The sequence below is a fragment of the Pseudophryne corroboree genome, chromosome 10 (assembly GCF_028390025.1).
Source record: "Pseudophryne corroboree isolate aPseCor3 chromosome 10, aPseCor3.hap2, whole genome shotgun sequence".
Taxonomy (NCBI): Eukaryota; Metazoa; Chordata; class Amphibia; order Anura; family Myobatrachidae; genus Pseudophryne; species Pseudophryne corroboree.
In genome coordinates, this window is record NC_086453.1 from 67835356 (window position 1) to 67859546 (window position 24191).

A 24191-nucleotide genomic window follows, 5' to 3' on the forward strand; every position below is an offset into this window, starting at 1 on the left:
TCACTGACTTATTATGAATGCGCTGCAGGTGACGTATAAGGGAGGATGTTCCGAGGTGGTTAACGTCCTTACCCCTACTTATTACAGCTTGACAAAGGGAACACACGGCTTGACACCTGTTGTCCGCATTTCTGGTGAAATACCTCCACACCGAAGAGCTGATTTTTTTGGTATTTTCACCTGGCATGTCAACGGCCATATTCCTCCCACGGACAACAGGTGTCTCCCCGGGTGCCTGACTTAAACAAACCACCTCACCATCAGAATCCTCCTGGTCAATTTCCTCCCCAGCACCAGCAACACCCATATCCTCCTCATCCTGGTGTACTTCAACACTGACATCTTCAATCTGACTATCAGGAACTGGACTGCGGGTGCTCCTTCCAGCACTTGCAGGGGGCATGCAAATAGTGGAAGGCGCATGCTCTTCACGTCCAGTGTTGGGAAGGTCAGGCATCGCAAACGACACAATTGGACTCTCCTTGTGGATTTGGGATTTCAAAGAACGCACAGTTCTTTGCGGTGCTTTTGCCAGCTTGAGTCTTTTCAGTTTTCTAGCGAGAGGCTGAGTGCTTCCATCCTCATGTGAAGCTGAACCACTAGCCATGAACATAGGCCAGGGCCTCAGCCGTTCCTTGCCACTCCGTGTGGTAAATGGCATATTGGCAAGTTTACGCTTCTCCTCCGACAATTTTATTTTAGGTTTTGGAGTCCTTTTTTTTCTGATATTTGGTGTTTTGGATTTGACATGCTCTGTACTATGACATTGGGCATCGGCCTTGGCAGACGACGTTGCTGGCATTTCATCGTCTCGGCCATGACTAGTGGCAGCAGCTTCAGCACGAGGTGGAAGTGGATCTTGATCTTTCCCTAATTTTGGAACCTCAACTTTTTTGTTCTCCATATTTTATAGGCAGAACTAAAAGGCACCTCAGGTAAACAATGGAGATGGATGGATTGGATACTAGTATACAATTATGGACGGACTGCCACGGTTAGGTGGTATAAAAAAACCACGGTTAGGTGGTATATATTATAATAATAATACAATTATGGATGGACGGACTGCCTGCCGACTGCCGACACAGAGGTAGCCACAGCCGTGAACTACCGCACTGTACACTGGTTGATAAAGAGATAGTAGTATACTCGTAACAATTAGGATGACACTATGACGGTATAAAGAATGAAAAAAAAACCACGGTTAGGTGGTAGGTATATAATAATAAATAATACAATTCTGGTCGGACGGACTGCCTGCCGTGTGCCGACACAGAGGTAGCCACAGCCATGAACTACCGCACTGTACACTGGTTGATAAAGAGATAGTAGTATACTCGTAACAATTAGGATGACACTATGACGGTATAAAGAATGAAAAAAAAACCACGGTTAGGTGGTAGGTATATAATAATAAATAATACAATTCTGGTCGGACGGACTGCCTGCCGTGTGCCGACACAGAGGTAGCCACAGCCGTGAACTACCGCACTGTACACTGGTTGATAAAGAGATAGTAGTATACTCGTAACAATTAGGATGACACTATGACGGTATAAAGAATGAAAAAAAAACCACGGTTAGGTGGTAGGTATATAATAATAAATAATACAATTCTGGTCGGACGGACTGCCTGCCGTGTGCCGACACAGAGGTAGCCACAGCCGTGAACTACCGCACTGTACACTGGTTGATAAAGAGATAGTAGTATACTCGTAACAATTAGGATGACACTATGACGGTATAAAGAATGAAAAAAAAACCACGGTTAGGTGGTAGGTATATAATAATAAATAATACAATTCTGGTCGGACGGACTGCCTGCCGTGTGCCGACACAGAGGTAGCCACAGCCGTGAACTACCGCACTGTACTGTGTCTGCTGCTAATATAGACTGGTTGATATTTAAAGAGATATTAGTAGTATACAACAATACTATACTGGTGGTCAGGCACTGGTCACCACTCCTGCAGCAAAAGTGTGCACTGTTAATTAATATAATTGTACTCCTGGCTCCTGCTAACAACCTGCAGTGCTCCCCAGTCTCCCCCACAATTAATTATAAGCTTTTAATTTATACATTGATGACTGTGCAGCACACTGGGCTGAGCTGAGTGCACACAGACTGAGTCACACTGTGTGACTGACTGTGCTGTGTATCGTTTTTTTTTTCAGGCAGAGAACGGATATAGCAGAGAGAAGTGAACGGATATATTATATTAAATAAAAGTTAACTAGCAACTGCACTGGTCACTGACTGTGGTAAACTAACTCTGTCTGCGACTCTGCACAATCTCTCTCTATCTAATCTATCTATCTCTATTCTAATGGAGAGGACGCCAGACACGTCCTCTCCCTATCAATCTCAATGCACGAGTGAAAATGGCGGCGACGCGCGGCTCCTTATATAGAATCCGAGTCTCGCGATAGAATCCGAGCCTCGCGAGAATCCGACAGCGTCATGATGACGTTCGGGCGCGCTCGGGTTAACCGAGCAAGGCGGGAAGATCCGAGTCGCTCGGACCCGTGGAAAAAAAAGTGAAGTTCGTGCGGGTTCGGATTCAAAGAAACCGAACCCGCTCATCTCTAATTTAAACCCGTTACTTATCAACACTTTTGTTGAGGTCTAATGCAGTATACAGTATATTGTTGGTACTTTCTGCAGATTCAAGTGATATTGGTACATGTGTGATCTAAGTACAAGGGGGAGATGTATCAACCTTGGCACTAGATAGAGTGGAGAGAGATAAAGTACCATCCAATCAGCTTCCAACTGCCATGTTATAGGCTGTGTTTAAAAAATGACAGGTAGGAGCGGGTTGGTTGGTACTTTATCTCTTTCTACTTCATCTCCCTTCAAGTTTTTACAGACATCTACCCCAGTCTGTAAAATGACAGGTAGGAGCTGATTGGTTGGCACTTTAACTCTCTCCACTTTATCTTAAGGTTTGATACATTTATCCCCTAAAGTGATGCCTATATTGGTTTATTTTCTTGCATGTCTATAAATTTTCTTGGGAGATTAGCAAGATACACCTACTTTTAACACTTACATACAGTTCCCTTGAATCTCATGCCTAACACCAGTTTTGGAATGGGGATGTAGTTATATGATCGGCTGTCAGGAGACCGCCGGTCACAATCCTGACACCTAGATCCCGCCCCCTCACATGCCAGGGCTATTTAATGTCACATGCCGACCAGCAGGGACTATTATCACTTGTGGCTGTCTATGACACCCATAGAGTGAGAATAAAACCTGCGCTCGCCACCCCTGCTGGGCATCTCAATGCCGGGATATCGGCGTTGGTATGCTGACCGTCGGTCTACAGATACACACTCTTGGAATGCGGTGAAGCCTTTCTCAATACAATAGGTTTCTTGAAGCTTTTTGTAGTCATGCTTGTTATTGCACATTCTCTGCAGCATCATCAGAAACAAGAAGTCAGCCTTCATATGACTTAGGGGGAATTCAATTAGACCTGTTAATTTACTGGTTGTGAAAAAGGATGGTAGCCTTGGGCTTTAATGCCCGAGGCTATTCAATTAGAGCCTTATTGCTTGCCCGGTAAATTAACTGTATTTGGGCGTTAACACACTGAATCCGACATAAGTTCCTTTACCTACAGTATGTGTTAATGGGTTTGCGGTACCCGAAATTTATCGGGATTTTCTTTTCGGATCTGCGGGCTGCCTTCGGGGCTAATTGAATAGTCCCGGGGGATCATTTAGCCAGTGGTAAATTACCGTGGCTAATTGAATCCCCCCCTTAGTCTGTGTTTATGTCATGCTCGTCCTGGTAATTACTTTTGACTATGGACCTGATTTAGTAAGAATGGCAAATTCTGCTAAGTAGCAGAAGTTGCAATCCTTGGGATCGCATGCTGGGGGCCACCCATCGCAGGCAAGGCCGCCCAGCATGCCAACAGCCAACCCCCATCTTAACCATCCTAAAACTGCGGTTGCTAAAAGTGAGGTAGCCTCCTTCTGACGCAGCCTGTCTGCGCCCACGGGAGGGACGCCGCCATTTTAGTGATCACAGCAGTTGCGCATGACATCATGCAGCCGCCTGAGTCATACCCCCGTCATGCCCACCGTTCGCACCGCCATGCCCTCATTTTGATGCCGCGCCCCTGCAACGCTCCTTCTCCGCCTTCGAAATGGAGTGTTGCCGCCGCTCCCCAGCCCATGAACGCCCCACGAGGCAATTACATTTTCTGCGGATTTAGTACAGAGAAATGGTCAGCGCACTCTGGGGATGTGGATATCTGGGGGGGGGGGGGAGGGTGAATGGGGGGGGGGAGGAGGGAAAAATAGGGGGGGGGGAAGGAGAGGTGTATATGTGAGATAGTTGCTATTGGGTGTAACCCCTATATGTACCAATGACAGTCTTGGAAACGTGATGGGTATTATGTATTTATTGATTGTGAGTCAACCTCTATCAGGTGTGTCATGCAGACCACCCTTTATGAGTGTACCCTCCTAAATGGTACACTAATGTACACATAAATCTTTATACTAATGAAGAAGTCTAAATCCACTATCAGGTGTGTCATGCAGACCACCCTTTATTGGTATACCCTCCTGGTAGTATACTCTATTCAGAAGGACCCCAGCTGGGGTGAATGTCAGGTGTACCCTGGTTGTGGGTCACCTTTACCATAGGTCTGGTAGTGCCTATGTGACTTCTGAAGTAGTCTCTAGTCAGTGTGTCTTATGAGTGTGACAGCTTGTGGCGTCCCGCCTGTCAGACTCTAACTGGTGTACTCGGCTGGAGGTGGTGCGTATGGGGCTCTGTTGATCACACTTACCGCCGGGGGTAAGCTGGCACGCTTACCGCCGGTGTCCGCGCTCCCGTGCCCATGTCCTGCGCTGTCTTTGCCTGTCTTATCTGTAGCTCCCGGCCCCCGTCCGGATCACAGCCGCCACAGTCTCTCTCCGCTTGCAATTCTGGTGCCCGCGTCACGTGCGATGTCATGTGAGCGGGATCGTATCGCACTAGGGTGTATGTATCCCCTTCTCCGGCCGGGGAAGGGGGTCTGTGAATATAATAAATGAGGTGGTTGTCTGTATCCGGAGACTCATGACCAGGGCACAACTGACATTCACCCCAGCCGGGTTCCTTCTGAATAGAGTATACTACCAGGAGGGTATACCAATAAAGGGTGGTCTGCATGACACACCTGATAGTGGTATTAGACTTCTTCATTACTATAAAGATTTCTGTGTACATTAGTGTACCATTTAGGAGGGTACACTCATAAAGGGTGGTCTGCATGACACACCTGATAGAGGTTGACTCACAATCAATAAATACATAATACCTATCACGTTTCCAAGACTGTCATTGGTACATATAGAGGTTACACCCAATAGCAACCATCTCACATATACACCTCTCCTTCCCCCCCCCCTTTTTTCCCTCCTCTCCCCCCCCCCCCCATTTCTCTGTACTAAATCCTAACAGGAGGTAGGACACCTCCAGGTTAAGCAGCATTCATCCTGACTGTCCCCACAGTGAGCGCAATCTCTCCCCACTCCACAGAATCACATTTTCTGCGGGGCCTTGCAAAAAATGTGGGCGCATGCACAGGACGGTCCCAGCGCATGCGCTCGCATCCATGTAGCATTTTTTGGCGGTTGGATCACGTATTGCGATCCAACCTGAATCAGGCCCTATGTTAGAAGGCTTTTGTATGACATCCAATAGGTTCATACATATCCTCCCTGGGTAAATTTGGCACTTGTAGCCATCTGCTGTCCTGAGGGATAGTCTGAGGATGCAACCTGAGAGTACACCCCAATAAGGCCCAGACTCCCCCAGCATATAGAGACACAGAGACGCAGGGGTTAATCCTATTAGGTGCGAGTTGCAGAATGCGATTTGCTGTTTTCTCAGCAAATTCACCTTTTGCAAACCAGTTATAAACTAGCATTGAGCCAGGCAGAGTAAACTCTCATTTTTCCATTCGTACCTCACTGAGGGTGAGAGATGGTTGGGAAAATCCTTATTTTAAGGTTAAAATGTTGGTACACCATGCAGAACCCCTTGTACACCTTGTTTCCAATTAGCTTAATTATTCCAATAATTACATGTCATTTTTGGGGTCTAAAAAAATGCCTTTTTCATTGATTTTGACTTCACCCCAAATTTAGAGTATTCATTTTTTAAGAAAAATTATGGCTTTTATATATATATATATATATATATATATATATCAGTTCGTGTTTTCCAGGTCACCTAACAGTTAAACAGGTGTATTCATTACTCACTGACACATTTTAAAAGACCCACAGGTGGAGCAAATAATTTCACTTGCATCCTGTGAGGAGACCTGGAAAACATGAACTGTTGGGGGTACTTGGGGACCGAGGTTGAGAACCACTGTCCTAAAGCATCTTTTTTCCTACATTTTTATTTTTTATTTTTTTTAATATGAAAGTAAATGAGAAAAGTTTGCTTTTTACCATTTTGTTTTCCTTAAAAAAAATCCCAGCAAAAATCAGCCATTTCTGGGACGCTTTACCCTTCCCTTCCCTTTCAGATGACATGGCCCCTCTACTTCAAGCACCGATTACCCTAACCGAGGTTCAGCTGGCAATCAAACAATTCAAACCTAATAAAGCGCCGGGCCCGGACGACTACACGCGGGGAATTTTATAAACTCCTCCTCCCCAAAATTATCACTGTTCTTGTGGCCGTCTTCAATTTTTTATTGTCGGCTGAGACTCCCCCTCCACATTTCAACTCAGCCATCCTCAAACTGCTTCCTAAACCGGGGCAGGGACCTATCACTTCCTGGCTCTTACCGCCCAATATCTTTGCTAAATCTCGACTATAAATTACTAGCTAAGATTCTGGCTGATCGCCTTAAAATTATACTTCCTCACATGGTTCACTCTGACTAGATTGGCTTTATTTCCGGCAAACACTCAGTGGTCAATGTGCGGAAGGTAATTGCCGCCATTCACGCCTGCCAAAACTCAATTTCCTCCTCCGGTAATGCTATCCTCTCACTAGATGCAGAAAAAGCCTTCGATCTAGTCGAATGGTCACACCTCTACGCCACTCTGTGGCGTTTTCGTTTCCCAGGCGCTTTTATTCGCATCCTTCACACCTTATACTCATCCCCAGCTACTCAGATCTCCTGTAACGGTTTCCTTTCTGACCCTTTCATCATAGAAAAAGGCACATGGCAGGGCTGCCCGCTTTCCCCACTCCTCTTTGCCATCGCCCTAGAACCCTTAGCCATTGCCCTTCGGCTATCCACAATCTATACGGGTATTCATATTGGTGACGTTGAGCTTAAGGTTGCCCTGTTCGCAAATGACATGTTGTTATTTGTCTCTGACCTGCTTTATTCAGTCCCGGAAATCTTAAGACTGATCTCGGATTTTGGGAAGTCAGCGGGATACAAGGTCAATGTCACCAATTCTGAATTAATGCCTATACACATTCCCCCTCCTTTACTTTCTTCTATTACAATTACCTCCCCCTTCACAATTAGTCATATTTTAAATATTTAGGAGTTAATATTTCTCAAGATATTTCACATATTTATGAATTTCAATTTTCCCCAGTTAGTTCAGCTACGATTGCCAGGCTAGAGGGCTGGGCTACCCTTCCTCTTTCCTTGCTGGGGAGGATTACTGTCCTTAAATCTGTAATTTTCCTAAAACATTTCTACATTATGCAATCACTCCCGATCTGCCTTTGCGACTCGGATGAACTCTGACTCCGTAGAGCTATGACGCGCTTTCTTTGGCAAGGGGAAAAAAAATTGCTTACGTGAAGCTTATGATGGATAAATCTGTTGGTGGTGCTGGTGTCCCTGGTTTTCTCTCCTATTCTCTCATGGCCTTTCTTTGGTATGCTGCTGACTGGCTATTGGGCAAAAGCACATACAGTATACTGATTTGGCCCTAGATTCTAATGCTTTCAGACCTTTTTTCCTCTGTGCTCTCCTCCATATAAAGAAATCCTCTATCCCTTCTTTTATCCTGGATCATCCTCTGTTTCGGGATACTTACTTTAGTTGGGTGAAATTACATAAAAAACTGAGGAGCGATCACGCTGCTTCTCCCTATGTATCTTTATGGGGAAACCCGTCTTTCACTCCTTCCCTTCACAATGCTCTATTCCTTCAGTGGCGGGAGAGGGGCTGTGCTCCGCTTCCCAAATGTTTGATCCGAGAGGTAATATCGCACAATTTGCTACGCTGAGAGACAGGTACCCCCTTCCATCCTCCCATTTCTTTATGTTTCTCCAAACTAGATACTACTTATCTTCGCTAAATTTTGATTCCTATTTCCCTGTTCCCTCCTCCCCTCTAGCGAAGGTCCTCAAATATTGGGAATCCCACCCTTATAAAATTAAACAAATTTACATCATTATAGTAAATCTACCCTCTCAGCCCTACCTTCATAAATTAGTTACCTCATGGCAAACGGATATCCCAGGCGTTACCTCATATGACTTTCTATTGAAGCATCACTACCGCACCATGACTATATTGAGGCGATCCGGTCTGAAGATCGACAGTATCTAGGTCGACAATGTTTAGGTCGACCACTATAGGTCGACAGTCACTAGGTCGACATGGATGGAAGGTCGACAGGGTTTCTAGATCGACATGTGCTAGGTCGACAGGTCTAAAGGTCGACATGGGTTTTTCAATTTTTTTTTCTTTTTTTGAATTTTTTCATACTTAACGATCCACGTGGATGTTAGGCGCCGGGGTCCGCTCGTCGGTGCGGCCCGGCGCCTAGCAACCAGGGACGCCGTGCGCGTACAGCCGCCGGCTCCCTGGCAACGCTGGACGCCGGGCGCACGGAGCCGCTCAGACCCTAGCAACGGGGACGCCACGTTCGGGCCGCGTTCCCCGTTGCTGGGTCTTTTCTAATTTGTATTAATGGTGTGCTGGCCGTGCAGCATGCAAGCTGCACGGCATTACTTGTGATTACCCAGTCTGGCTCCTGATTGGGGAGCTCACAGTTATAAGCACCCTTTGGACTTCTCACAGACGCCGGTGATAGCTTCCTGTTTGCCTGTGTCAGTTACAGAGAGTTTCCAGTCCTGCTCAATCCGGTTGTTCCTGTCCTCAGTGATCCTGTACTCGGAAGTTTGTCATCTATTCCTGGAGTCTGACCGAGCACCTTTAACATCCTGTGGTGTTCGTGAGTCGCGGCATAGCCGTGTGTTGCGGCTTGACCGCTTACTGTTTATTATTTTGTATCTTTGTGTTCTGGAGCTTTTGCGGAGGATTCCGCTCTCCCTGGTCCACTCTGGTGTCCAGCGGTGCTGGATAGGAGTGACGGATCAGTGGATCTTTGGTTGTCCTTTTCCCTGGCGGCTAGTCCGCACATACTTCTTTGGTTAAATTAGTTAGCTTGTAACCCCTGGCCTGGTTGCTTAGTCAGAGGGCCCCTTGTTATCACCCTGTCTCGGATTTCCCTTTGTCTCCCATTAAGACCTGAGGGGGCATCGGGGTTGGGCAGACATAATCCGCCCTTCGAACGCGGCTGCCATGGGCTCAAGCAACCATAGTCTCGCAGGGGATTTCTGATAACACGGGCGAGACAACGGAGTTAGGGCGCCAGGGGTTACTAGGCTCTCCTGCTCCCACAAACCAGTATATCTTTCCTGTACTCAGACCTCTGCCATAAGATCTCCTCTGGTCTGGAGTACGGGAATCATAACAGTGGACTACGATTGGAACGGTAATCTGTGCCGAGCGAAGCGGTAGCGGAGCGAAGGCACCATACCCGAAGCATGGCGAGCGAACGCGGTGCACTAATTTGGGATCCCGGTCACTCTACGAAGAAAACGACACAAAAAAATTCCTCATGTCGACCTTTAGACCTGTCCACCTAGCACATGTCGACCTAGAAACCCAGTCGACCTTCCATCCATGTCGACCTAGTGACTGTCGACCTATAGTGGTCGACCTAAACATTGTCGACATAGATACTGTCGATTTGATGAACCACACCCATATTGAGTTCCGCTTACCTACAGGAAGTCCACATCAAGTCCACAGAGCCTTTCTACCTCCTTATACTTAAACTCCTCTTGGAAGATGGTCAAGTGACTTATGTATTTTTTCTTTTTTTTTCTTCTTATGCCTCCTCTCCTCTAAACTGTGATAGCCCTACTCTCCTCCTCTATTCCCTCCTCTTTTTACTCTCCATGATATGCACTCTCATTCTTTTTTTAAAATACTCATGTTTATGGCTATTTCATTGCAATATTATCACAATCATCACAACTTAAAACAGGTTGAACACGATGGGCAATTTGCCTCTATTCAACCTCAAATACTATGTTACTATGTTATTATAAGGCCTCCAATGCACTAGTGTTATTAGTATTATGCTTTCATTTCCACTACTGTTGACCTTATATTGCATCATATCGAAGGTGCCTCTTATCCCCCGTCCCCACCCCCATTCATTCCCCCCCCCCCCTCCATCTCCCCTCCCCCCCACCGTCTCATGGTCCCAGTTGGTTAGGTTACTGTTGGTATCCCTCCCCTTTTTTCTTTTCTGCATTATGACAATTAATTTTTTTTATTTGGTCTGCATTTGTACATGCCATTGTTATGTGATTCTTTTCCCTTCTGTATGACGTGATAGGAGTATCACTACACTGCATACTGTCTGGTGTTTTCTCTATCGCAAAACTTAATAAAAAACAGTTTGAAAAATAAAATAAAAAATAATCCGAATTTCTACAATACTTGAAAATATAGAGATGAAATATTGAATGGAGTCCACATACTTTGGGTCTCTGTGTAGGTAGTTGAACAGGCGTCAGCACCGGATGGGCAGGCGATCGCAGAACCCGTACATAGGGTTGCTGTTGTACCACTGCAGCTTGTACAGGAAAGAGTATAACCTGGAAAACATGGATTAGCACATTTAGAAAAATGTATTGCTTAAACATTCTGTTTTATTTGAATGCCTTGGAGGGAATTCAATTGTTTTTGTAAGTTGCGATAATGATTGGCTGCTGAATGTTGCAATTCAATAGTTTTGGGCGCCCTTTACTTATTGCGCTTATCATGCCCAGTTAGACAGGGTTTAGCCTTGTAAAGTGACTAAACCTGGTTAAACTAATGGGCGCATTGGGAAAGGTGCTGTGTGGGCGCCCAAACAGCCAACTTTTTGCACAATGTAGCTCGCCACCTCCGGGGCATGCAAACTGAAATGTGTGCAGCTGAGGCTATTCAGGCCCAAACAGAGCAACAATTGAATTGCTCTGTCAGTTGACAAAACTAATAGCCGCATTAAAAACTATTAAATCCCCCCCCCCCTTGAGTTACATATAGAAAAACAATGATGGCTATGTACAAAACACACACACTGTAAGAAGAGAGATGATGTCCGTTCATTGAGCTCTAAGGGCTATTTCACACTGGCCGTTTTAAACGGGTGGAAAAAAGCCACCCGGTTTTTGGCCATGTACTTTTTTCAATGAAGTATTGTAGCACATAGCAGCTTTCAGACGGCATGGTCAGTGCGCACGGTTGCCATGTTACAGCTGTCCATATCCACTGAGTTGGGTGGCTGCTGCTGCTTTGGCTGATGCTGCTGCTGCGTTTGCTGATTCTGCTGCTGCTGCTACGCACGCCCAGATCCTTCAACACAGCACAAAGCCATTCCGTGTGAAAAGATCTGAATCACGGGCAAAAAACTAAAGTACAGCTAATCAAATGGCTATACAGATGTGTCCTTATTCACCTAGAGATTTTGCGCTGCATGGCACAAAAACCATGGCGAGACACACAACTGACAGCTAATGTCGAACTTTTGCACTTGAGTATCTTTATCACGCTGTATAGTGTCTTTTTCAGATCACAACCACACACAGACCAGATTGTAGCGTACCTACGGCTTAGCATTTGTACTTTTTCTACAATCGTGTAAATTCACACAATGTGGCATGGCGGATGTGTGGCATAGATCAGTCGTATTGGCCCCTGGTCTCTTGCCATTTTTCTCAGATTAGCGTCCTTGTCGCACTGCTGTAGCATGCAGATTCAATTGTGGGGCGGAGCTGTGTATAATGTGGGTGGAGCAACAGCAGGGGTGGGGCCTCAATCGTGCGAATGTCATTTTTAACAAAAAATTTCAAACTTTGGGCTGCGGGGATGGGTGTTATTATTTATTTATAACATGTCATTCTATCATTTATTTAAAACAAACATCAAAGAATATTTTAGTACTAAATGCACACATATTATTGATCTGTGTGCGCTGCGCTCCTGATTGGCTGCTGGTCCGCAAGCTGCGATTGGCTCTGGCAGCGCCAAATTCAAAATGCAGCCGCTGTCTCTCCATGGCTGGCTGCCAGTCCATGATCTGGAGTCCCGGGCCAGCAGTTCCCCCCTGATGGCAGCCCTGTCTGTGAATCTGTCCGTATTTTAAAATGGTAGTCATTTACAAGTCAAAACCAGGTCAATTTTGCCTTGTAAATGATTGCCGCTTTAAAAATACGAGCAGACTCCCAGAAATACAAGAACAGCTGTGTTGAGGGTTGTAGTGCTACTTGTTAATTTCTATAATGCAAATTGTAGTCTTGTTGTTTTACCTCTGTATGGCACTGCAGACTGCATGCAGTACCTTTTAAATAATAATAATAATAATAATAATAATAATAATAATAAAAAACAATAACTATTTATTCAATTACTTTTAATATATATATATATATATATATATATATATTAGAGATGTGCACTTGAAATTTTTCGGGTTTTGTGTTTTGGTTTTGGGTTCGGTTCCGCGGCCGTGTTTTGGGTTCGACCGCGTTTTGGCAAAACCTCACCGAATTTTTTTTGTCGGATTCGGGTGTGTTTTGGATTCGGGTGTTTTTTTCAAAAAACACTAAAAAACAGCTTAAATCATAGAATTTGGGGGTCATTTTGATCCCAAAGTATTATTAACCTCAAAAACCATAATTTCCACGCATTTTCAGTCTATTCTGAATACCTCACACCTCACAATATTATTTTTAGTCCTAAAATTTGCACCGAGGTCGCTGGATGACTAAGCTAAGCGACCCTAGTGGCCGACACAAACACCGGGCCCATCTAGGAGTGGCACTGCAGTGTCACGCAGGATGTCCCTTCCAAAAAACCCTCCCCAAACAGCACATGACGCAAAGAAAAAAAGAGGCGCAATGAGGTAGCTGTGTGAGTAAGATAAGCGACCCTAGTGGCCGACACAAACACCGGGCCCATCTAGGAGTGGCACTGCAGTGTCACGCAGGATGTCCCTTCCAAAAAACCCTCCCCAAACAGCACATGACGCAAAGAAAAAAAGAGGCGCAATGAGGTAGCTGTGTGAGTAAGATAAGCGACCCTAGTGGCCGACACAAACACCGGGCCCATCTAGGAGTGGCACTGCAGTGTCACGCAGGATGTCCCTTCCAAAAAACCCTCCCCAAACAGCACATGACGCAAAGAAAAAAAGAGGCGCAATGAGGTAGCTGTGTGAGTAAGATAAGCGACCCTAGTGGCCGACACAAACACCGGGCCCATCTAGGAGTGGCACTGCAGTGTCACGCAGGATGGCCCTTCCAAAAAATACTCCCCAAACAGCACATGACGCAAAGAAAAATTAAAGAAAAAAGAGGTGCAAGATGGAATTGTCCTTGGGCCCTCCCACCCACCCTTATGTTGTATAAACAGGACATGCACACTTTAACCAACCCATCATTTCAGTGACAGGGTCTGCCACACGACTGTGACTGAAATGACGGGTTGGTTTGGACCCCCACCAAAAAAGAAGCAATTAATCTCTCCTTGCACAAACTGGCTCTACAGAGGCAAGATGTCCACCTCATCATCATCCTCCGATATATCACCGTGTACATCCCCCTCCTCACAGATTATCAATTCGTCCCCACTGGAATCCACCATCTCAGCTCCCTGTGTACTTTGTGGAGGCAATTGCTGCTGGTCAATGTCTCCACGGAGGAATTGATTATAATTCATTTTAATGAACATCATCTTCTCCACATTTTCTGGATGTAACCTCGTACGCCGATTGCTGACAAGGTGAGCGGCGGCACTAAACACTCTTTCGGAGTACACACTTGTGGGAGGGCAACTTAGGTAGAATAAAGCCAGTTTGTGCAAGGGCCTCCAAATTGCCTCTTTTTCCTGCCAGTATAAGTACGGACTGTGTGACGTGCCTACTTGGATGCGGTCACTCATATAATCCTCCACCATTCTTTCAATGGTGAGAGAATCATATGCAGTGACAGTAGACGACATGTCCGTAATCGTTGTCAGGTCCTTCAGTCCGGACCAGATGTCAGCATCAGCAGTCGCTCCAGACTGCCCTGCATCACCGCCAGCGGGTGGGCTCGGAATTCTGAGCCTTTTCCTCGCACCCCCAGTTGCGGGAGAATGTGAAGGAGGAGATGTTGACAGGTCGCGTTCCGCTTGACTTGACAATTTTCTCACCAGCAGGTCTTTGAACCCCAGCAGACTTGTGTCTGCCGGAAAGAGAGATCCAAGGTAGGCTTTAAATCTAGGATCGAGCATGGTGGCCAAAATGTAGTGCTCTGATTTCAACAGATTGACCACCCGTGAATCCTTGTTAAGCGAATTAAGGGCTCCATCCACAAGTCCCACATGCCTAGCGGAATCGCTCTGTGTTAGCTCCTCCTTCAATGTCTCCAGCTTCTTCTGCAAAAGCCTGATGAGGGGAATGACCTGACTCAGGCTGGCAGTGTCTGAACTGACTTCACGTGTGGCAAGTTCAAAGGGCATCAGAACCTTGCACAATGTTGAAATCATTCTCCACTGCGCTTGAGACAGGTGCATTCCACCTCCTATATCGTGCTGAATTGTATAGGCTTGAATGGCCTTTTGCTGCTCCTCCAACCTCTGAAGCATATATAGGGTTGAATTCCACCTCGTTACCACTTCTTGCTTCAGATGATGGCAGGGCAGGTTCAGTTGTTTTTGGTGGTGCTCCAGTCTTCTGTACGTGGTGCCTGTACGCCGAAAGTGTCCCGCAATTCTTCTGGCCACCGACAGCATCTCTTGCACACCCCTGTCGTTTTTTAAAAAATTCTGCACCACCAAATTCAAGGTATGTGCAAAACATGGGACGTGCTGGAATTTGCCCATATTTAATGCACACACAATATTGCTGGCGTTGTCCGATGCCACAAATCCACAGGAGAGTCCAATTGGGGTAAGCCATTCCGCGATGATCTTCCTCAGTTGCCGTAAGAGGTTTTCAGCTGTGTGCGTATTCTGGAAAGCGGTGATACAAAGCGTAGCCTGCCTAGGAAAGAGTTGGCGTTTGCGAGATGCTGCTACTGGTGCCGCCGCTGCTGTTCTTGCGGCGGGAGTCCATACATCTACCCAGTGGGCTGTCACAGTCATATAGTCCTGACCCTGCCCTGCTCCACTTGTCCACATGTCCGTGGTTAAGTGGACATTGGGTACAACTGCATTTTTTAGGACACTGGTGAGTCTTTTTCTGACGTCCGTGTACATTCTCGGTATCGCCTGCCTAGAGAAGTGGAACCTAGATGGTATTTGGTAACGGGGGCACACTACCTCAAGAAATTGTCTAGTTCCCTGTGAACTAACGGCGGATACCGGACGCACGTCTAACACCAACATAGTTGTCAAGGCCTCAGTTATCCGCTTTGCAGCAGGATGACTGCTGTGATATTTCATCTTCCTCGCAAAGGACTGTTGGACAGTCAATTGCTTACTGGAAGTAGTACAAGTGGGCTTACGACTTCCCCTCTGGGATGACGATCGACTCCCAGCAGCAACAACAGCAGCGCCAGCAGCAGTAGGCATTACACTCAAGGATGCATCGAGGAATCCCAGGCAAGAGAGGACTCGTCAGAATTGCCAGTGACATGGCCTGCAGGACTATTGGCATTCCTGGGTAAGGAGGAAATTGACACTGAGGGAGTTGGTGGGGTGGTTTGCGTGAGCTTGGTTACAAGAGGAAGGGATTTACTGGTCAGTGGACTGCTTCCGCTGTCACCCAAAGTTTTTGAACTTGTCACTGACTTATTATGAATGCGCTGCAGGTGACGTATAAGGGAGGATGTTCCGAGGTGGTTAACGTCCTTACCCCTACTTATTACAGCTTGACAAAGGCAACACACGGCTTGACACCTGTTGTCCGCATTTCTGTTGAAATACTTCCACACCGAAGAGCTGATTTTTTTGGTATTTTCACCAGGCATGTCAACGGCCCTATTCCTCCCACGGACAACAGGTGTCTCCCCGGGTGCCTGACTTAAACAAACCACCTCACCATCAGAATCCTCCTGGTCAATTTCCTCCCCAGCGCCAGCAACACCCATATCCTCCTCATCCTGGTGTACTTCAACACTGACATCTTCAATCTGACTATCAGGAACTGGACTGCGGGTGCTCCTTCCAGCACTTGCAGGGGGCGTGCAAATGGTGGAAGGCGCATGCTCTTCATGTCCAGTGTTGGGAAGGTCAGGCATCGCAACCAACACAATTGGACTCTCCTTGTGGATTTGGGATTTCGAAGAACGCACAGTTCTTTGCGGTGCTTTTGCCAGCTTGAGTCATTTCATTTTTCTAGCGAGAGGCTGAGTGCTTCCATCCTCATGTGAAGCTGAACCACTAGCCATGAACATAGGCCAGGGCCTCAGCCGTTCCTTGCCACTCCGTGTGGTAAATGGCATATTGGTAAGTTTACGCTTCTCCTCCGACAATTTTATTTTAGGTTTTGGAGTCCTTTTTTTACTGATATTTGGTGTTTTGGATTTTACATGCTCTGTACTATGACATTGGGCATCGGCCTTGGCAGACGACGTTGCTGGCATTTCATCGTCTCGGCCATGACTAGTGGCAGCAGCTTCAGCACGAGGTGGAAGTGGATCTTGATCTTTCCCTAATTTTGGAACCTCAACATTTTTGTTCTCCATATTTTAATAGGCACAACTAAAAGGCACCTCAGGTAAACAATGGAGATGGATGGATACTAGTATACTTATGGATGGACTGCCGAGTGCCGACACAGAGGTAGCTACAGCCGTGGACTACCGTACTGTGTCTGCTGCTAATATAGACTGGATGATAATGAGATGAAATCAATATATATGTATATATAATATCACTAGTACTGCAGCCGGACAGGTATATATTATATATTTATTATGTAATGACTGATGACGGACCTGCTGGACACTGTCAGCTCAGCAGCACCGCAGACTGCTACAGTAAGCTACTATAGTAGTATGTATAAAGAAGAAAGAAAAAAAAAACAACCACGGGTAGGTGGTATACAATTATGGATGGACTGCCGAGTGCCGACACAGAGGTAGCTACAGCCGTGGACTAACGTACTGTGTCTGCTGCAAATATAGACTGGATGATAATGAGATGAAATCAATATATATGTATATATAATATCACTAGTACTGCAGCCGGACAGGTATATATTATATATTTATTATGTAATGACTGATGACGGACCTGCTGGACACTGTCAGCTCAGCAGCACCGCAGACTGCTACAGTAAGCTACTATAGTAGTATGTATAAAGAAGAAAGAAAAAAAAAACAACCACGGGTAGGTGGTATACAATTATGGATGGACTGCCGAGTGCCGACACAGAGGTAGCTACAGCCGTGGACTAACGTACTGTGTCTGCTGCTAATATAGACTGGATGATAATGAGATGAAATCAATATATATGTATATATAATATCACTAGTACTGCAGCCGGACAGGTATATATTATATATTTATTATGTAATGACTGATGACGGACCTGCTGGACACTGTCAGCTCAGCAGCACCGCAGACTGCTACAGTAAGCTACTATAGTAGTATGTATAAAGAAGAAAGAAAAAAAAAACCACGGGTAGGTGGTATACAATTATGGATGGACTGCCGAGTGCGACACAGAGGTAGCTACAGCCGTGGACTAACGTACTGTGTCTGCTGCTAATATAGACTGGATGATAATGAGATGAAATCAATATATATGTATATATAATATCACTAGTACTGCAGCCGGACAGGTATATATTATATATTTATTATGTAATGACTGATGACGGACCTGCTGGACACTGTCAGCTCAGCAGCACCGCAGACTGCTACAGTAAGCTACTATAGTAGTATGTATAAAGAAGAAAGAAAAAAAAAACAACCACGGGTAGGTGGTATACAATTATGGATGGACTGCCGAGTGCCGACACAGAGGTAGCTACAGCCGTGGACTAACGTACTGTGTCTGCTGCTAATATAGACTGGATGATAATGAGATGAAATCAATATATATGTATATATAATATCACTAGTACTGCAGCCGGACAGGTATATATTATATATTTATTATGTAATGACTGATGACGGACCTGCTGGACACTGTCAGCTCAGCAGCACCGCAGACTGCTACAGTAAGCTACTATAGTAGTATGTATAAAGAAGAAAGAAAAAAAAAACAACCACGGGTAGGTGGTATACAATTATGGATGGACTGCCGAGTGCCGACACAGAGGTAGCTACAGCCGTGGACTAACGTACTGTGTCTGCTGCTAATATAGACTGGATGATAATGAGATGAAATCAATATATATGTATATATAATATCACTAGTACTGCAGCCGGACAGGTATATATTATATATTTATTATGTAATGACTGATGACGGACCTGCTGGACACTGTCAGCTCAGCAGCACCGCAGACTGCTACAGTAAGCTACTATAGTAGTATGTATAAAGAAGAAAGAAAAAAAAAACAACCACGGGTAGGTGGTATACAATTATGGATGGACTGCTGAGTGCCGACACAGAGGTAGCTACAGCCGTGGACTAACGTACTGTGTCTGCTGCTAATATAGACTGGATGATAATGAGATGAAATCAATATATATGTATATATAATATCACTAGTACTGCAGCCGGACAGGTATATATTATATATTTATTATGTAATGACTGATGACGGACCTGCTGGACACTGTCAGCTCAGCAGCACCGCAGACTGCTACAGTAAGCTACTATAGTAGTATGTATAAAGAAGAAAGAAAAAAAAAAAAAACACGGGTAGGTGCTAGGTTGTATACAATATTATATATATATTATATACAATTATATATATATATATATATATATATATATATTAAACTCATAAACTGGTGGTGATTATTAAACTGGTGGTCAGGTCACTGGTCACACTATCAGCAACTTGCAAGTAGTACTCCTGAGTCCTAAGCAGACAATCACAATATATATTATACTGGTGGTCAGTGTGGTCACAAACAATGGCAGTGTGGCTGGCACTCTGGCAGCAAAAGTGTGCACTGTACGTTATATGTACTCCTGAGTCCTGAGTCCTGCTCTCAGACTCTAACTGCTCCCCACTGTCAGTGTCTCCCCCACAAGTCAGATAATACAGTCACACTATCTCTCTCTATCACTTCAGCAAGTACTAGTAGTAGTAGTACTCCTCCTAATGCTCCCCAAAATTACTACTGTGTCTCTCTCTGTCTCACTCTCTTCTCGAATCTCTATAAACGGAGAGGACGCCAGCCACGTCCTCTCCCTATGAATCTCAATGCACGTGTGAAAAATGGCGGCGACGCGCGGCTCCTTATATAGAATCCGAGTCTCGCGATAGAATCCGAGCCTCGCGAGAATCCGACAGCGTGATGATGACGTTCGGGCGCGCTCGGGTTAACCGAGCAAGGCGGGAAGATCCGAGTCGCTCGGACCCGTGTAAAAAAAAACTGAAGTTCGGGCGGGTTCGGATTCCGAGGAACCGAACCCGCTCATCTCTAATATATATATATATATATATATATATATATATTTCAAGCCTTTAATCCTATAGCCACAGATATCAGTCAGTCTCTAATCAAAGATGGCTGAGAAAAAATAATTAAGCTATAATATACTGTAAATCAGTGGGAGTACAGGGTTGACTTAAACAAGATGAAGTTAACTGTTAGGGCAGGATGTAATGCAAGATGTGCAGGTTGCCGGCCGAACTCTGAATTTTATTTAAAGCGGCAACCATTTACAAGGCATGGTTTTGCCTTTTACCGTAAATGTTTGCCGATTTAATAAATCGTCCGAGTTAGGTTGGCAATCTGTGGCCAACTCAGGCGGCATTACATTCGTCCCTTAGTGTTATTTTTTAGTAGAGATGTGCGCGGTGCCCAGTGTTATTTGTTTTGGTTCTAATTCAACATCTTGTTTTAGTTTTGGTTTTGGCAAATTGACTCTCAAGTATTTTGGTTCAGATTTGATTTTCGGCTCGGTTAAAAATCGATAATCATTAATATAAATCGATAAGAAAACAGCTAACATCATGTAATTTATGCAATCCAAAATCCAAAATTCGGATTTAAAATCGGAACACTGAATTGCAAGAAAGTTGGGACTCGGTCCAGTTCTGATTTCCTCTTAAGTTCTGGACCTGGTTTTGGTACTGTTCGGATTTACAAAATTTGGGTGGATTCGGATTGCTGGATGCACCGAACTGCACATTTCTAATTTAAAGCCAATAAGATAGCGCTATAACAAATGTTGCATAGTTACATAGTTACATAGTTTGTGAGGTTGAAAAAAGACAATCCGTCCATCGAGTTCAACTTATTTGTGTTCTCCTACTCTATTATTTTCAGGAATTGTGTTGTATTTCCTCATTTTATTATAACTATGGTACGTGATCTATCCACCATAACCCTGTATATCCTTATCCATTAAAGAATTTTTTAGCTCATTCTTAAAAGTATGACTGAGTCCCCCATTACTACTTTCTCAGGCAGGGAATTCCAAACTCGTATTGTCCTTACTGTGAAAAAACCTTTCCGCCTCTGTGTGCGGCATCTCCTCTCCTCTAACCTAAGTGGGTGTCCACGTGTTTTCTCTGTTGGTCTTAACAAAAACAGATCCCCCAAAAGCTCTGTGTATTGTCCCCTTAAATATTTCTACATGTTGACCATGTCCCCTCTTAATCTCCTCTTTCCTAGTGTAAACATGTCAAGCCTTGCAAGTCTTTCCTGGTATTCCAGCGTCTCCATCCCCTTAATTAGTTTGGTCGCCCGCCTCTGAACCTTTTCTAGTTCCAGGATATCCTTTTTGTAGTAGGGTGCCCAAAATTGTGCGCAGTATTCCAGATGGGGCCTCTATGGGCTTTATATAATTGGAGATTAACACTCTCATCCCTTGCATCAATACCCCTCTTTATGCATGCTAGTACCGTGTTTGCCTTTTTTGCCGCTATCCTACATTGGGTGCTGTTACTAAGTTTGTTAGCTATATGAACACCTAAATCGTTTTCCAGTACGGAGTCCCCTAAAATCACCCCATTAAGTATATAGGTGTTATATTTGTTCTTGCTACCAAGATGCATTGCCTTACACTTGTCTGTATTAAACCTCATTCTCCATTTTGCTGCCCATGATTCCAGTTTAAATAAATAGTTCTGGAGAGACTCAGCGTCTCCCTCCGAATTTATAACCTTATATAGTTTGGTATCGTCTGCAAAAATCGACACCATGCTCTCTAGACCTACCGCTAGATCGTTAATGAAAATGTTGAACAATAGCGGTCCGAGAACAGACCCTTGTGGCACACCACTTAGAACTTCTGTCCAATTTGAAGAAGTTCCATTTACCACAACGCGCTGCTCCCTATTATCTAACCAGTTACTAACCCAAGTGCATATTGTGTTCCCTAGCCCTAGTTCATGTAACTTATAGAAAGTCTCATGTGTGGCACTGTGTTGAAAGTTTTAGGAAAGTCTAAAAAGATTACATCCACCACCTTACCCTGATCAAGGTTCGCACTAACTGTTTCATAAACGCCTAGTAAGTATGTTTGACATGATCTATCCTTCACAAATCTGTGTTGGTTCCTAATAATAATCTTTTTGGCTTCAAGGATCTTCTGTACACTATCCCTCAGAATGCTTTCAAGGACTTTCCCCACTATAGATGTAAGACTAACTGGTCTATAATTGCCTGGTTCAGCTTTACTTCCCTTTTTGAAGATTGGCACAACTTCCGCTATATGCCAGTCTTTGGGAACCATGCCTGATGTAAGTGAATCATTGAAGATTAAAAATAGAGGTCTTGCTAATTCGGAGTGTAGTTCCATAAGAACCCTTGGATGAATACCGTCTGGACCAGGTGACTTATTAATCTTAATTTTTTTCAATTGGTCACAGACTTCCTCCTCACTTAAATAAGCACTAAGCAATGGGACATTATCCTTATTGGGGTTGGGTGTGTTAATTAATTCATCTGGTCCTCTATTGTAAATACTGATGAGGAAAACTTGTTTAATGTATCCGCTATGTCGTTATCATTTTTTATTAAGTTTCCCAGTTTGTCCTTTAAAGGGTCTATACTCTCCTTCTTCAATATTTTACTGTTGATATATTTAAAGAATTTTTTAAAGTTTGATTTACTTTCCTTTGCTGCTAGCTTTTCAGTTTGTACTGTAGCCGTTCTTATTTATTTTTTGCATATCTTGTTGCAAACCTTATAGTACTCCAGTGGTTTCCAAACATTTTTGAATCACGGCGCCCTAGAATATCAGACTTTTTTTCACGGCACCCCTAGGCCAAAAATTTCTTATTGAGAAATTTAGAAAGAAATATTACATTAAGTAGATCGCGTTTATATGTCATCCTTAGGGTCAGTTGTGTGGTGAAGAACAAGATTTGCTTCTGTTTGGCCACATATTTTATGACTGGCAGCCACCAGCACTGGTTTTGCCTATTATATTGACCATGAATAATTTGAATTGGTCCTGGACCACCAACCCAGGGCACCCCTGCAGGTGTCCCGAGGCACCCCAGGGAGCCATGGCACACAGTTTGGGAACCTCTGTAGTACTCGAATGACTCCGCCTTCCCATCTGATTTGTATTTTCTGAATTGCCTTTTTCTGCCCATTAATTCCTTAATATTTTTATTAAGCCACATTGATTTGGAGTTTTAAGTCCTTTGTTCGCTGCCCATGGGAATACATTTTCAAGTAATCTCATCGAGCAGGGATTTTAATGCCTCCCATTTCTCTGTAGTGTTTTTTCCTTCAAACAAAATTTCCCATTCAGTGTCCCTTAAAGCTTCTCTCATCATGTCAAAGTTGGCTTTGCTGAAGTTCAGAGTCCTAGTTGAACCAATATAGGACTGCTTATGAAAATTTATATTGAATGTGACCATATTGTGGTTGCTGTTTCTTATAGGCTCCTCTAATATAATATTTGATATCAAATACCCATTGTTTGTCAATAACAGGTCTAAGATTGCGTTGTGCCTAGTTGGTTCCTCGATTAGTTGAAGTAAGTAGTTATCATTTAGTGTGTTTAAAAACATATTACCCCTAGCAGTATCGCATGAATCATTTATCCAATTTCTCTCTGGATAATTAAAATCTCCCATCACTATTACGTCCCCTGCTCCTGCCGCTTTATCAGTTTGCTTCAGCAACATTTCCTCGTCAGATATATTAATGCCAGGGGGCTTGTAGCATAGCCCCACTACTATCTTTTTCTTTACCTTTCCACCGCATGTAATTTCAACCCATAACATCTCAACAGTGTTTACGTTTTCCTCATGAATATCCTTCCGTACATCAGGTTTTAAAAACTGCTTTAGGTAAAGACAAACCCCTCCACCCCGTTTGTTTGATCTGTCTCTCCTGAACAGCTTATAACCCTCCATATAAATTGACCAGTCATGAGATTCGTCCCACCAGGTTTCAGTAATGCCTATAATATCGTACTGAATGCTTGTGGCAAGGATTTCTAGTTCCCCCTTTTTAGCTGTTAGGCTTCTAGCATTTACATAAATATAATTAAGATAAGTATTCCTCCTTGCGCTAGGGACATCATTTTCTATATGCAGTAACGGGGACCCATAAATGTTACTAGTCGGTGATTTGGCAATACCCTTGGTAATACCCTTATTAGTACCCATATTAATGGCCTTGAAGTCTGCTCTGTCCCTCCCCCCTTCTCCACCCCCATTTGGTTCACTACCACCATCTTTGCTGTTCTCACTGCTTGACCAGTAGTTTCTAACTAAACCCTCCCCACAGGCACCTAGTTTAAAATCTCCTCCAACCTTCTAACCATCCTTCCCCCCAGCACCGCTGCCCTTCCTCATTCAGGTGCAATCCATCACGACAAAAAAAGAT

The 24191-nt window shown here is 44.4% G+C and overlaps 1 protein-coding gene across 1 annotated transcript in view; it reads right to left on the minus strand.

The window, feature by feature from the left end:
* Positions 1-23971, minus strand: part of LOC134965194 (mucin-2-like) — a 53353-nt gene extending 29382 nt beyond the window's left edge. The window contains exons 1-2 of the mRNA XM_063941706.1: positions 23374-23971; positions 10781-10897 (exon numbers count right to left, since the gene is read on the minus strand). Of these exons, the coding sequence (XP_063797776.1) occupies positions 10781-10897; positions 23374-23971 (715 nt within the window). The remainder of the gene's footprint in view (positions 1-10780; positions 10898-23373) is intronic.
* Positions 23972-24191: the final 220 nt, after the last annotated feature.